Here is a 13,585-nt window from a genome sequence, read left to right as displayed (position 1 = left end):
GTCACCATTTATCCCAAAATAGTCCATCACAGTAAATGACAAAAATCATTTAATACCAAAACTGCCTAATCCACTCAGTTTCAAAGCAGAGTGTTTCTAGCCAATTAAAGGGATTATTATTACCGGCCAATAAGAGCAGCACAATATAGGCCTAGCTGTTGAATAACAATCAAAGACTTCCTGTTTTCCCCCTGCAGCAATGCTCAGTCAGTCCTCTGTTATCTAACTCGCGACAGTTCCCGCTCCTGTCGGCCAACCTGCATACAAATCCAGGCCAGGCTTTGTGCCGCGTCGGCACTTTCCCTTATGTATTGATGTGGAGTGACATCGAGCCCCCCCCCCGCCCCCCACCCACGGCACCCCCCACAACACCCCACCCCAACCCCCCCTTCTGCTGCCAGAGAGGTCCATTAACCCCTGAAGGGCACAGGGAACACACTGCAGCTTGAAATAAATACACCTGCTCTATTTATAGAGCCACCTGATGGTCACCTGACTGGCTGGATCTATCTGTGGGACTGTGGACTGTGTTTATGTCTCTCTGAGGATCTCTTAGGATGAGGACAAGGGTTATTTCTGTCTTTTATTATTTTAACCTTTATTGCAGGGGAAATCGACAAAAAACAGCGCGCTTGTTTTTCAGCGACACCTTGCTTCACATTCGTGCAGTTTCACACATTCACACCTGGAAGCTGCCCAGTACAGCCACAGTTGGGGGTTCAGTGCCTTGCTCAACGGCACCTCAGCAGTACTTGCTGAGGGAAGAGCGTTACTTATTCAGTCTCCACAACCACATTTTCCCAGTTGGTCTGAGGATTCAAACTGGTCACCTTCCAGTCACAAGCCCACTTCTCAAAGTTCTAGGCTAATGTCGGCCCCCCAGAATTTTTGTTGGAATACTTGTATATGAAGTACTGGTGTATCTATTGCATGTACAAAATATGAATATGTGGAAAAGGAAAACTGCAGCAAAAATGTAAACTTTATCTTTACTTCATTAGCTTCATGTATCAGTTTATCCAACCTGACTGGGTCCAATAAGCAAAAAAAAAAAAAAAAAAATGTACTAGGTGTCATATTATGTGGCCACACACAAATATATATTCTGTCCAGCATTAGAATTTCCCTTAAATGAAGTTATACGGGGTGTTTGGTAAGATTGAGTAATATATCAATACTTCAATAATGTAAATTAATGTATTTTCTATAACTACTGGGTATGTGATTCTATTGGTCATGCCATGGCAGCTGCTACATGTCATGGTTAATAGGTTAAAAATAAACACTGAATGGAGCTGAATAATTAATCGTGCCTATTGATGATGTAGGTGTGAGATGGAGGAGCAGCACACCAAGCGTCTGGAGCAACAGGTGGCGCTGCTGAGGGAGACTAAGAGGAGGGCAGAGCACAGCAATGTGAAGACGGAGGAAGACCTTCACCGCTCCATGACCGAGCTGCAGGAGATGCACCAGGAGTTTGAGGTCGCTGATTATACTGAACATGCCTGTCATGCCATCTTTCTCTTTTTTTTCACCCTGCACATCTATCTGCCTGTCTGCCTTCCTGTCTATCTCTGTTTATCAGTCTATCTGCCTGTCTGTCTTTCTTATTGTCTTTATTGTCTGTCTCCCTGTCCATTTGCCTGCCTATAAAGTCTGTCTGTATGCACTATCTATATGTTTCACACTGCCCTCTCCTTTTTTTGTGAGTTTTTAAGAATTTTTTATTTTTATTTAACAATTATTTAACCAGTCAATTAAGAACAAATTCTTATTTACAACTAGAAAATGTGCTCAGACATTACAAGACATTACAAAAACCGTAAGAAGGCCCAGTGGTTCTTCCCTGCACAACCTTTTGTCAAAGTTGTAATATTATGTGCATCTGTTCTGAAATGCACAAAAATGCACCATTTTGTGGAAGACCACGCCCCCTTTTGGCCGACATGAATCGACATGAAAAGTTAATGAGTTCTTCCTTGGCTCATAACCAACCTACATACCAAGTTTTATGCAAATCCATGCCCAACTATTTGAGATATTCTGCTAACAGACAGACAAACACGCAGAAGTACTCATCTTCCAGTTGCAACCCTGATCTAAAAAAGAAAGCCCTATCATGTTTGTTTGTTTGTCTGTGTGTGTGTGTGTGTGTATGTGAGTGTGCACACGCAATTGTGTGAAAGGAAGATAAATGTGAGAAAGGATTTGTTGGTGTCCGTGTGTGTGTGTGTGTGTGTGTGTGTGTGTGTGTGTGTGTGTGTGAATGTGTTTACTAAGACAGAGAGAGAGCAGTAACTTGGAACACCTTCCTCCTTATTAGCCCATTAGTGCGAAGAATGCTTACCGCTGTTTTCTCTGGCCTCCCTGCCTGACCCCACCGCCGCGGCTTGTTACGTTTCACAGCATCTTCTGATTCCTCTCATCACTTCACACACACACACCCCCTCACACACACATACACACCCCCACCCCCCATCTCTCCCTTCCCCCCCTCCCCCCTTTCCTCCCTCCGACCCTCCCTCCCTCCTTTCCTACCTCCCCCTCTTCCTTTTATCTTTCCTGCTGACTAATACTTCCCTCCCTCTCCTTAGCCCTTACGTGATCCAGTATGTCTCCTCCACACACGCATACACACACACACACACACACACGCACACGCACACATATAGGCTCAATAAATGACTGTACTAGTCCTCTGCATTGCGTGTGCTTCCTCTCTCAGTGTACAGTGTTCTCTCTCTCTCTTTCTCTCTCTCTCTTCTCTCTCTCTCTCTCTCTCTTGCCCTCGTTTTCTCCTTTGCTCTCATAAACCTTCGCATACGCTGTCATTTTCACAAACTACCTTTTCGCCTACTCTCGTCTCCCTCACTCTTTCTATCCCCCTGCTCTCTTTTGTTGTTTTATACTCACCATCTATCATACTCTCCACTCTCTGCCTCTCCCTTTCTGCCTCTCTCTCTCCCTCACCCTCTCTCTCTCTCTCTCTCTCTCTCTCTCTCTCTCTCTCTGGTTGGCTGTTTACAGGCAGCCCGGGCTCTGCAGCGGCAGCGGGCCGGCTCCTGTGATGCTCTGTTAGTGACGGCCACAGCAGCAGGGGAGGAGGAGGATGGCACAGGGATGGAGCTCGCCCAGCTCCTCAACCGAATCAGAGCGCAGTGCGACCACAGCAGACTTCCAGGCCCGGGCGAGGGGCACGTCGGCCTGGGCGGCGTCTCAAATCCAGTCCCAGGCTTGGCGGGGCCTGGCCGATCCGGAGCAGCATCAGCAGCAGCAGCATCAGCAGCCCGAACAAACGGAGGAGCTCTCACTGAGGTACGCAGTGGCCCGCACCTCTTTCTCTCCTCTTCCCCTCCTCTGTCTTTACTCATCCCTTGCTTTTTATCCCTCTCTCATGCTGTCCTGGCCCGGTGCCAGCCAGACACACCCTCAAGACCACCTCCAAGCTTTCCCATAGGCAAGGCAGAGTGATGTATGCTTGGCTGGAGTTAAAAGGCTAGAGGAGTGTTTGTTGACTTAGGCCTTAGGCTAAGGAGTCACTATGCCTCTCTCTGCCATTCTGTTTGTTTGTGTGTGTGTGTGTGTTTGTGTGTGTGTGTGTGTGTGTGTGTGCCTTCCTGCATGCATGTGTTTGTGTGTGTGTCTGTACATCTCGCTCTCTGTCTCTCACTCTCTTCACCTATTTAGAAGTACGTTCAGTGTAACAGTAGTAGCCTATTACAAACGTTTACTACATTGTTGGAACAAGATCCTTTACCTTCATCAAATATTTATGAGCCATAAACTACAACCGCAAGCATCCTTGTTTACTGTATCTTGCAGAATTTTTCATCCATTGCCAGTACCTGATAATGTCAATGATTTTGAAGTAGGAGCTTTTTGATTTCAACCTAGATGACGTCTTCTTGTTATTTTGGGAAAAATGCAGTCTGTCGAGCGCCTTTTATTTTCCCAGCGTTCCTGTGGCCCCGGCACAATGACTTTGATCTGACAGCGACAATAAAATACCTTAGCCAAGGGCTGCAAGCCATCACAGTACTAAATCAGAGCAGGCTTTATGAAATGCTGTTGTTTACATCATAAAGTTGGAAGGAGACCCTCTCTGTCCCATTACAGTAAAGGTTACACAATCCTGCAGTCACAAACCTGATGAAACCATGACGCCAAAACTGCATGATGTCCATAATTATGATCGGTGACATTTAAATTCAACCTTAAATCACTCACTGGTTTCTTCCACACAAGTGTGTTACACTGGGCATATTAAGGTACCATAAGCTGTATAATATGTTATTGTAATGTTATAGGGTAACACTTGCACTTCCTGGGAGGACTTGTGTTGTTTATTTCCTGAGTAACAAAAGTTGGAAGGTGTATGTCCCATTACAGTAAAGAGTTTTATACAACCCTGCAGTCAAAAACCTCATGTAGGCACCAAAACTGCATGGCATCCATAATCATTTTTGGTAATACTAAAAACCTTTTTCAACATTAAATCACTCAGACAGAATCTTTGGCATCTCTGTTGTATGGTAGAATCCTTGGTTGAGAAGCGAAAATGTAAAACAGCTTGAATGTTTACCAATCAATGAAGCTATCAAAGCCATAAGTGCGTAAGAAAACAAGCAAACATGTCATACCCCATGAATGATGCAGGCAGCCCTAGGGCCAGTCAGTAACAAGATGTATCATCCTTCCAAGTTTCATCAAAGTCAAACCAACGGTGTAGCAGTTATAGACTTTCAAAGTTTGAAATTTTGACCTTTCATTTTAGCATGCCCATCAGGCCAATAAATTGTTTAAACTCCAGAACACGGGGCCAAAATGTGTCATCTCTCCATGATGCGTCAAAATTGGTGGTCTCAGTGAGATATCACGCTTGAGTTAAAACTTTTGAGCTTTAATTATACCCTCATTATGCTAATAAGTGTAGTTTTTTAAACACTGGAACACAGTACAAAGACACATCATCCCTCCAAATTTTGTCAACATCAGACGCGTGGCGTCTGAGATATCAGCTGAAATATCTCAGACGAGATATGGACGGATGCACACACCCTGATCCACACCCAACCTCTGTACCCAATGAGTGGTTTAGCACAATGTCTGATATGCTATTTTGTTGCTACTGCTAATTCAGCGCTCACCTGGCCCACACATGGCCTAAATTTGTTTATCATACAATTCTCCCCTTTATTAAATTAAATTATTCACCAAATAGCAGAAAACGTGAATTGTTGGTTTAATAGAGTAAACACAGAATAACTTACATAACTTGAGTCATCTTCTTTTGTTATGCTGACAAAATGTTGTCATAACCGTATTGAGCCGGCTTCACCGCTTCACTGCATCTGAAGGAAGGAGACGACTGAGGGTGTCAGACACATAACGTCTGTATGTCAGCACAGGGAGTACCGATTTTCATTTAGATGCAAGGTGTTCTGTGTGTACATGCAGGCCTGGGTGTCTGCTACAATGTCTGTTTACCCAAATTGATACACTACACTATTGATACAGTACCACCTGTAGCTGGATGTCCTCTGACTGTGTGCCAGTGGGGTGGGAACATTTACCCACAAGGTGTGTATGCATGCCTGTGTGTGTATAGGAGGGTGTGTGTTCAAGCCAAAATGCTTCCCACCATTCTCCTCAATCCTGTCCCCTTACTTGTTCCCTTTACAGGAGTGAGTTACACAAGGTACATCGAGATACTATCAGCTATTAAACACATATACATTCACAAAAAACAGAATGGGGTCTCATTTATTGGACCTAGTCCTCCACCTTAAAACCACTTCTACCCTGCCTGCATGTGGTACCATCATTACAAACACATGTTTCGCAGTAAAGCTTTGTTCAAACCCACAGAACTTTATTTTAAATTCTAGTCAAGATCCCAAGATTTCCAAAGATACCAAATATGTCATGCTGAATTACAGGGACATGTGTATAAAATGGTGCACAATCATCTAGATTTTTTCCATTTGCTATAATGGTGTAGCCATAAAAAATGGCACCTTGGGTTAGAGTATTTCACTCAATATAAGCAGCTATAGCATCAATGAAGTGTTGGAGTGAGCAGATACAGAATATGTATGTGACATTATTTACAGTATGGAAAAAAAAAAAGTCTAACTTTGAAGTTAAGAGGAAATTTAAGTGGAAACTCAGGGTGGAAGGGGTTAGATTATATGAGTGTGAAGACTTGTATTCCTCCAATAAATCCAATAAATGAGATCCTGCTCTGTTATTTGTGACTAGAAAGTTAAAGAAGTGGGTGTTTGTTTGGGGGTGTGTGTGTTTGGGTATGGGGGGTTGTGCCTCTTCTAACATCCGATCCCCCTCCCCTCCCAGGAGGAGGCAGCGTGGGCGCAGGTGAGCCTCGGCGGCACGGCCCTGAGGGAGGCGCGGGCCGAGCTCGCCGAGGCCAGGAAGCAGTGGCACTCCCTGCAGGTGGAGATCGAGACTCTGCATGCCTTGGTGAGAAAACCCACACACACATACACACACATCACACACCATCACTGCTATCTCTCCAGCTACCCACTGATAACATCTCAGGCATGCAGTCAGGCATTAGTCAATCAAATCTAAAAATTATTCGAGATGCTGTAAGGATGCCACAATAAACACTCGTTTCCATTGTTTTGCTAATGCAATAAAGATGACAAGGCAGGTTAGGCAAAATAAGATAAGATAAAGATAAAACTTGGGGAAATTAGGTTGTCAAAGCAGCAAAAGTGACAGGATTCAGCAGGAGGAAAGAAACTAGAATGTCAGCACATAAATAGACGATACAGGCTGTTTCAAAAGTAGGTATACATATTTATATACATTAAATAAATGCAGAGGCAGAGATAATGCAAGAATATGTTAATGATGGGAAACAGTTTGAACACAAGTGAGGACAGAAGTCTCACTGACATGTTGTTTCCTGGTATTAATATTCGAGAAATATAATTTGTAGAATTAATAAATGCTTTAATTGAATGTTGAATTATTTTGTTAAAATGACTAAATAAGTTAAAAACGTTAAGTTAAAAACATAATTCCTGCAGCTTTGTTTTTCATTTCAGTAGTAGTAGAGAAGTAGTAGTAGTAGTAGTAACAGTATAGAATTTGTATACCTATAACACCTGGTATAATAACCAGGGGTTAAAGTGGGATTTGGCAGGTGGGGGAACCCTGTTTCGGGGGGGGGTGTTTAAAAATAGTAATTTAAAACATATTTTCTGCATTTCTACGGGGGTAGATACATAATTGGTGTGGGGGTCCGAAAAAAATAGTAATTTAAAACAAATTTCCTGCATTTCTACACCACATAATCTCTTGGATTAAGTCAAGAAACAGCAACCCTGTATAATGTCAACCAAAAGTGTAAAATTATGTTATATTACTATAGATTTCAGCATTGAGGTGCTTACAATCGTGATTTTGCATAGGCATACTAACCTAAAAAACCTATTATTGGGAATCATGAGAAAGTTTCAGAGCGACAGACACAGAGCGTCCCCGTAACCATAGCAACTCACTCTCACTCCTGCCTGCGTGCGCACGGCGCGAGAGGAGAGGGAGAGACGCAGAAGAGCCGCTGGCTGAGATTACTCTGAGCACCATGTATGGGAATAAATATAATATAATACATTTGTGAATATTTCTCGCTATTCAGATGGTCTGAATGGAGTGAGAGCGTCTGAAAAATGTCGATTACGTGAGTCTCTCGGTCAATGCGTGAGAGTTGGCAGCCCTGTGAACTGGCTTGACATTATTATGTATGAAACTGCCAATCAGATTTATTTACTTATTAATCGAAGGTGCCGGAACGCCGTTCCGGATCGTTCCGGCCCACTTTAATCCCTGATAATAACCAATAAAAAACAGTAGAAATAATAAAATAATAAAACAATAAATGCAATAAAATAGAATAGATAGTATATGCTGCCAACAACTTCAGCATGTTAGGTAGGCAGTGACAGTGGGAAAATACATTCATTCAAAGAAATTCTGTTAAGACCAAAGTGCAGTCATAACCACAACACCTCCCTCACCCCCCCTGTCCAGGAGAAAGGTCTGGAGAGCTCCCTGCAGCACACCCAGCGGCTGTACTCCAACCAGCTGCAGGACCTCTCCCAGGTGATCGCCGGGCTGGAGAGCGAGCTGGAGCAGGTGAGGGGCGGGCTGGCCACCCAGCGCCAGCGCCACGGCCAGCTGCTCAACACCAAGATGAAGCTGGAGCGGGAGATCGCCACCTACCGACGCCTGCTGGAGCGTGAAGAGGGCAGGTGAGGGCAGAGAGGGCAACGGGGATGAGAACAAGAGCCAGGAAGGAGTTATTTGTTTGAAAGTGAATTCTGTGGTTTCAGTGTAGGTCCTTGCCAGAAATCCAACGTCTACCTTTTGGTAGATAAAATTGGTTGGTTATAGGTGTGCATGCATGTCTTCACTTGCATAAGTGTGAATGCTTTGACACATGTATTTCCACAACAGATCTGAAAGGTGATTTTGCTAGAATAACACTTTCATGTGGGTCCCATATTATCACAATAATCACAGTAATAATCTGTTTGTTTTTATTATTTTTCATGGAAACAGTCTGTGGAATCATCACCAAACACTCACAGACATGAATAAGGCTGAAACTTCTTGTTCCTTACTGCTTTAGGACAAAGTAAACAAACTGATTTGAAGGGATGAAAGCAGCTTTAAAACCTGGATCTCACAATTGTTACCTTTATATCACTGTCAAAAGAGCTAATTTAATGTATTGGCATTTTATCTTTTTCCAAGAGGTATGGCCAAAGCCTGCCTTTCTGCCATGGATTATGGGGATCTTATTTGCATAGAAAATGAAAATCCACAATAATTGCAGGTTGAGACTTATTCAGGCTGTGGTTCACGCCCAATCAAAATAAAGACGGTTAAACAACAGTGTTTGGAAGTTTACCAGAAATTCCAGTAAATGTGCATGTACTATGAAAACCACAAGCAATACATTAGGGGAAGTTCTCAAAGTTCACATTCTGGGTGCTTTTCTCCTCTCAAACATTCACCATTTGAAATATTGCCCATCTGTGAAACCATTCTTCACTTATAGCTTGAAAACTAGAGCATTCTCCTTCATCATATAACATAATAGAGTCTGACAGTAAGTGTGGAAATCAACATCCAGGTGTTCCAGATAGCTGATCCGTCTGTTCCTTCAGTTCAAGCTGTTTTATTAGGGAATATTCCATTCCCCTGGTATGGCATTCAATTATCTTCACAGGGGTTTTGGACCGCAGACAGACAGCTCACATCAACCTCCTTTTCAATTTAACAACTTTGCTGCGTCAACCATATGATTGTGATTTTATAGTAATTTGGTTTTACAATTCTTTGGTTATGGTTACACATCCTCTCCAGAATCCGAGTAGAGCACCACGTGTGTCACCCCAACTACTGGCTGCGGTTTAATGCATTTCTTTAGAGTGAAGATGCTTTTCATGTGGAATTTGACTTTGACTGATGCCATTGATGCAAGGACAGACAGGATGTGAAATTTGCATTGTCTGTTAATATTTGAGTAGGGTGGTATTTGAGCAGCAAGCGGCGGCTCAAAGGGCTGTGAGACAAACAGAAAAAAGAGAGGAGAGCATCCTCATATAGTGCAAAACAGATTCTTTTTAACTGAAGTATCTGCACACCCGAAACCACAATGTGCGGTCTTCTTCAATCTTCAAAATAAGCAAAATACCAAAGGCACAAAAGATAAGATGAAAAACTCAAGGCACAAAAGTCAAGTGATGTGTTTCAACCACGCTCTCTTCTCTTCTTTGTTTGTTCATATCTTAGCAAACTTGTGGTAAGATCTGAACATTGCAAAGAGAAAACTACCCATTCAAGAATCTAGTTATGCATTCTTTCAATTATCTTCACAGGGGTTACCATAGAGATCCATGTGCACTGTGCTGTATGATTACACTGGCAACGGTTCATTGATCAGATAGATGATCAAACAAACAATTTTTGACAAATCCATAGCTTGTAATTTACTGTAATAATGATTTCAAACAAATATAGATGGGTTTGTTTTCCAAATGTTTGTGTTGCTGCAGCTTCATTGATCAGTTATGAAGGCAAGATTTGTCACATAGTAGCTATGGAATGACATCTACACCACACTGCAACACACCCATACACACACACACACACACACACACACACACACACACATACAATCTGTATTCCCTTTAGCTGTACTTATTCTGTTCTCTGTCCTTGCTCCTGCAGGTACATGGGCCGTAACGGGCAGCTGATGAGTCTGCGCCCCTGGAGGGGTTCTGCGGTGGAGCCGAAGGAGAACGGGCTGGAGAACGGCTTCAGCGACCCAGCGCTGACCCCCGACGAGCCCAAGTCTGAGCCCCTGCCCGAAATACCTCCACTGCTCCCAGCAGACAACGGGCTGAAGAAGAACTCCATACTGCACAGACAGCAGAGCCTTGTAATCCTCACAGGTAAGACACACACACACACACACAAACACTACAATACAGTCATGTGTTGTTATGATTTGTCATTACTGTCATCTTACAGAGCCGGAGCAAGATAAAGAGTTGCCAATCTCCACTGTGAAGACTCAGGAGATTCTGCAGGGCAACGTGGTGCGGGAGAGTGCAGAGGGTCACGGCACCATCGAGTAAGTATCGATCCTTCTGCCCTCTACTGACCTGTTGTCAGCACCTTTGGTTAAGTCTGAAAGCGAGGCATTTTCCAGTAGGAAGCGCCAACAGCATCACTTTAGGATGTAAATGTATTTGTACTGCAATATATTACACAGATAATTACTTATTCGACTTACTTTGAGAACAACATGATTAAATATTAAAGGTAATCTCATATTTCAGTACAACTGCACGCTATTTTCTATGGCTGCTGGGACCAACAAGCTGCTATAACATGTCCCGAAGCCACAGCGCTAATAATTGACATGGGATTTGGCTCACTGACTTATAATTGGCTCATAATGACATGACGACACAATTGTACGGGCCGCCATGCCAGGTCCTCCACACCCCGGCGACGTCTAGCCCAGCAGACGATGATGTGCAAACGCTCAGAGGGATTACCTTTGCATGTTTAACAAGTCACAAGGCATAAAGCGCTTATTTGGCGGCACAGTTTCCCATGAGTAATTCATCATCATGCTTCATGGGAATTTTGGTCTTTTGGGAGCAGTCCTTTAATGGGTTGTGTTTGATGTGGAGATACCCGCCTAGTGTGGGTGCTTCAGGGCGTGGAGCCTGTCATTGTTGGATGAGACATGGGTGGAATTCTTTGTACACATCATCAGGTGTTAAAAGCCACATACACACAGGCACTGGGCCGCACACACACACACACACACACACAGTCGCCCACAGGGAATGGCTTTGCAAATACTTTTAGTCCGAAGTCATCAGCTCTGCCTCTCCACGGTGCCTGAGTGTGCTGTTTTCATTTAAAGACATTGCTGTCTTCTGAACTTTCTATCACACATGAGGATAATTAGATCGCTGTTAATGAGGCATGTGAATGGTATTGTTGTGTGTTTGGGTGGGCCTCAGCGCTCACGTCAGTTGAGCAATGAGATGTACTGTACACAGTTTGTCCCACCCACTATTAAAGTAGACCAGGCCTTGACCTAATTCCATGTGTAAAGTTCATCAGCTTATTCTGCATGGTTGTTTTAGAAGCTTATGTATCCTGGTATTCTGCTTCAAATCTATTTCAAAGACCAAAATGCATTCAGGACAATTCAGCTTAATGTATTTGATTGTAATAAGATATGAAGCTTGTTTTCTGGATCGCTGCTGCCCTCTTGAGTAGCTGTGCATCGAATTCATCATTCCACCTCAACCCTGTGTTATCATTAACGCTGACTTTGTGTCCATGTCTGCCAACCTCAGGACAGAGAAGATCGACAAGGTGATAAAGCAGTGGGAGGGCTCCTTCTTCAAAGGCAACCCCAAGCTGCGTAAGAAGTCGGTGTCGCTGCGCTTCGACCTGCACATGGCTGCGGCAGACGAGGGCTGCGCCCAGACGAAACAGGACAGCCTCCCCGACGTGGAGGTGCGTCTCATCATGAAGAGGTCCCGCAGCATCCCCACCATCACCCAGTAACTGTCACCACAACACTGGTTGCCGCTGGGCGTGGCAACACCGGTGACGTTGAAATTACAGAAATAACTTCTGTATCCTTGACATATGGGATTTTGCCGTCCTAACATGCTTAACTTAATATGATTATGAAAGCATTTCAGCCGGTTGACTTGGTAAAACTCCATCACACTGATTCATTCATAAATGTCTCATCAAGGACTTGGTGTCACCCATGTGTAAATCTCACAAAATCATGACTCTGACAGAATAAGCATATTTGTCATCAGGCTTTTGTGCAAATCTTATGGGGTCATTTTATAGCATCTTAATTACATTCAGAAAACCACATCAAATATACCGAAACTACACACATCATAGAGAATAACTCGAAATAATTTAACTTATATCTAACATATTTCTGTATCATCATTCTATATCAAAGACTCTCTACACTGTCATCAATGCAATATGGGTTGTCACCATACAAAAGAGATTAGTATCAATGATTCTGCTTAACCACAGCATTTAATTCTAATCAACTAACACTTAGTGCAGGTGGCAGAGTGCAGAGATAAAGATAGACAAATGGAGGTGTGGTGTCACAGATCACTATGAGCTACTGTGAAGTATCTAAGGGTGTTTTTTTTTTTGGTCGATTTTCTGTCTGTAAATGCTTTGCATTGCATTGCAGAGAGACTCAGAAGACTCAGACTCAGCACTGAGACAAGCTTGTACCTTGTGGGGCTTTGTTATTGTAGCTCATTCTCTATGTGGAGAAAATATTTTTTGGCAACTCAAACCGATAATGTACATTTTACGATGCATTATCCCAAAAACTGCTCACTGTGAACTCAACAGCAGTGAGGCTCTTAACTCTCACCATGTGTCTCAGAGAATTTAGATTACCTGTCTTAACCAGAGGGGGGCAGTATTTGTAAATAGTTCACACTGCAGTATCTTCAATGCTCGACTTTGGGGTTGTGGTGTGTAACACATGCTATCTGTAACACTTTAAAATAAGAAGTTTTTATGCTACGTTTTGAGTTGGCACCAAAGATATTAAAATTAAGAATTGAACCATTGTGCATTGCATTTGGGTGCCTCTGAATATGTAAAAAAAAATTATATATATATATATATATATATATATATATATTTAAAAATATTACCTATGCAGTTCTTCCTGTGCTTGATTTTGCTTTGCTTCATGGAGCACTACAGTAAATCATTCTTTTTCATTATGGGAGCTCTTTAACTTCAGAATGAAGCATTATGCTTTTATCTAACAGTTTATCATTTAAAATAAAAACTATGTGCATTCTGGTGTGTTTTTTTTATTAGAATGATGTAAATGATGTGGTTTAAAGTGCTTTCTACAAGACAAAGCATTTCACCACAAGCTCTTCCTTGTCGTTTACAGATGAGCTTTGATGGTGCGGTAGCAAAGGGAGAGATAAAATGCTTTCTT

General features: G+C 42.8%; 1 protein-coding gene across 1 annotated transcript; it reads left to right on the top strand.

Moving 5' to 3' along the window:
* Positions 1–1,335: 1,335 nt before the first annotated feature.
* krt222 (keratin 222) lies at positions 1,336–13,421 on the top strand. The gene is made up of 7 exons (XM_071540448.1): positions 1,336–1,482; positions 3,028–3,315; positions 6,355–6,480; positions 8,062–8,282; positions 10,270–10,493; positions 10,573–10,675; positions 11,925–13,421. The coding sequence occupies exons 1-7, from the start codon at positions 1,336–1,338 to the stop codon at positions 12,136–12,138; spliced, it is 1,323 nt and encodes a 440-aa protein (XP_071396549.1). The 3' UTR covers positions 12,139–13,421.
* Positions 13,422–13,585: the final 164 nt, after the last annotated feature.

Source organism: Centroberyx affinis, unplaced genomic scaffold (genome assembly GCF_046629955.1).
Source record: "Centroberyx affinis isolate AG114_WGS23_722 - 3 ecotype Tasmania unplaced genomic scaffold, CSIRO-AGI_Caff_v1 ptg000210l_1, whole genome shotgun sequence".
Classification (NCBI taxonomy): Eukaryota; Metazoa; Chordata; class Actinopteri; order Beryciformes; family Berycidae; genus Centroberyx; species Centroberyx affinis.
This window is presented reverse-complemented; position numbering and strand designations above follow the sequence as displayed.

What these genes read in the sequence shown, in the direction of transcription:
- krt222 (XM_071540448.1), top strand. Translation starts at nt 1,336, where the DNA reads ATGGAGGAGCAGCACACCAAGCGTCTGGAGCAACAGGTGGCGCTGCTG. An exon ending in TCGAGACTCTGCATGCCTTG is followed by an intron (nt 6,481 to 8,061) that starts GTGAGAAAACCC and finishes CCCCCTGTCCAG; the next exon opens with GAGAAAGGTCTGGAGAGCTC. An exon ending in GAGCCTTGTAATCCTCACAG is followed by an intron (nt 10,494 to 10,572) that starts GTAAGACACACA and finishes GTCATCTTACAG; the next exon opens with AGCCGGAGCAAGATAAAGAG.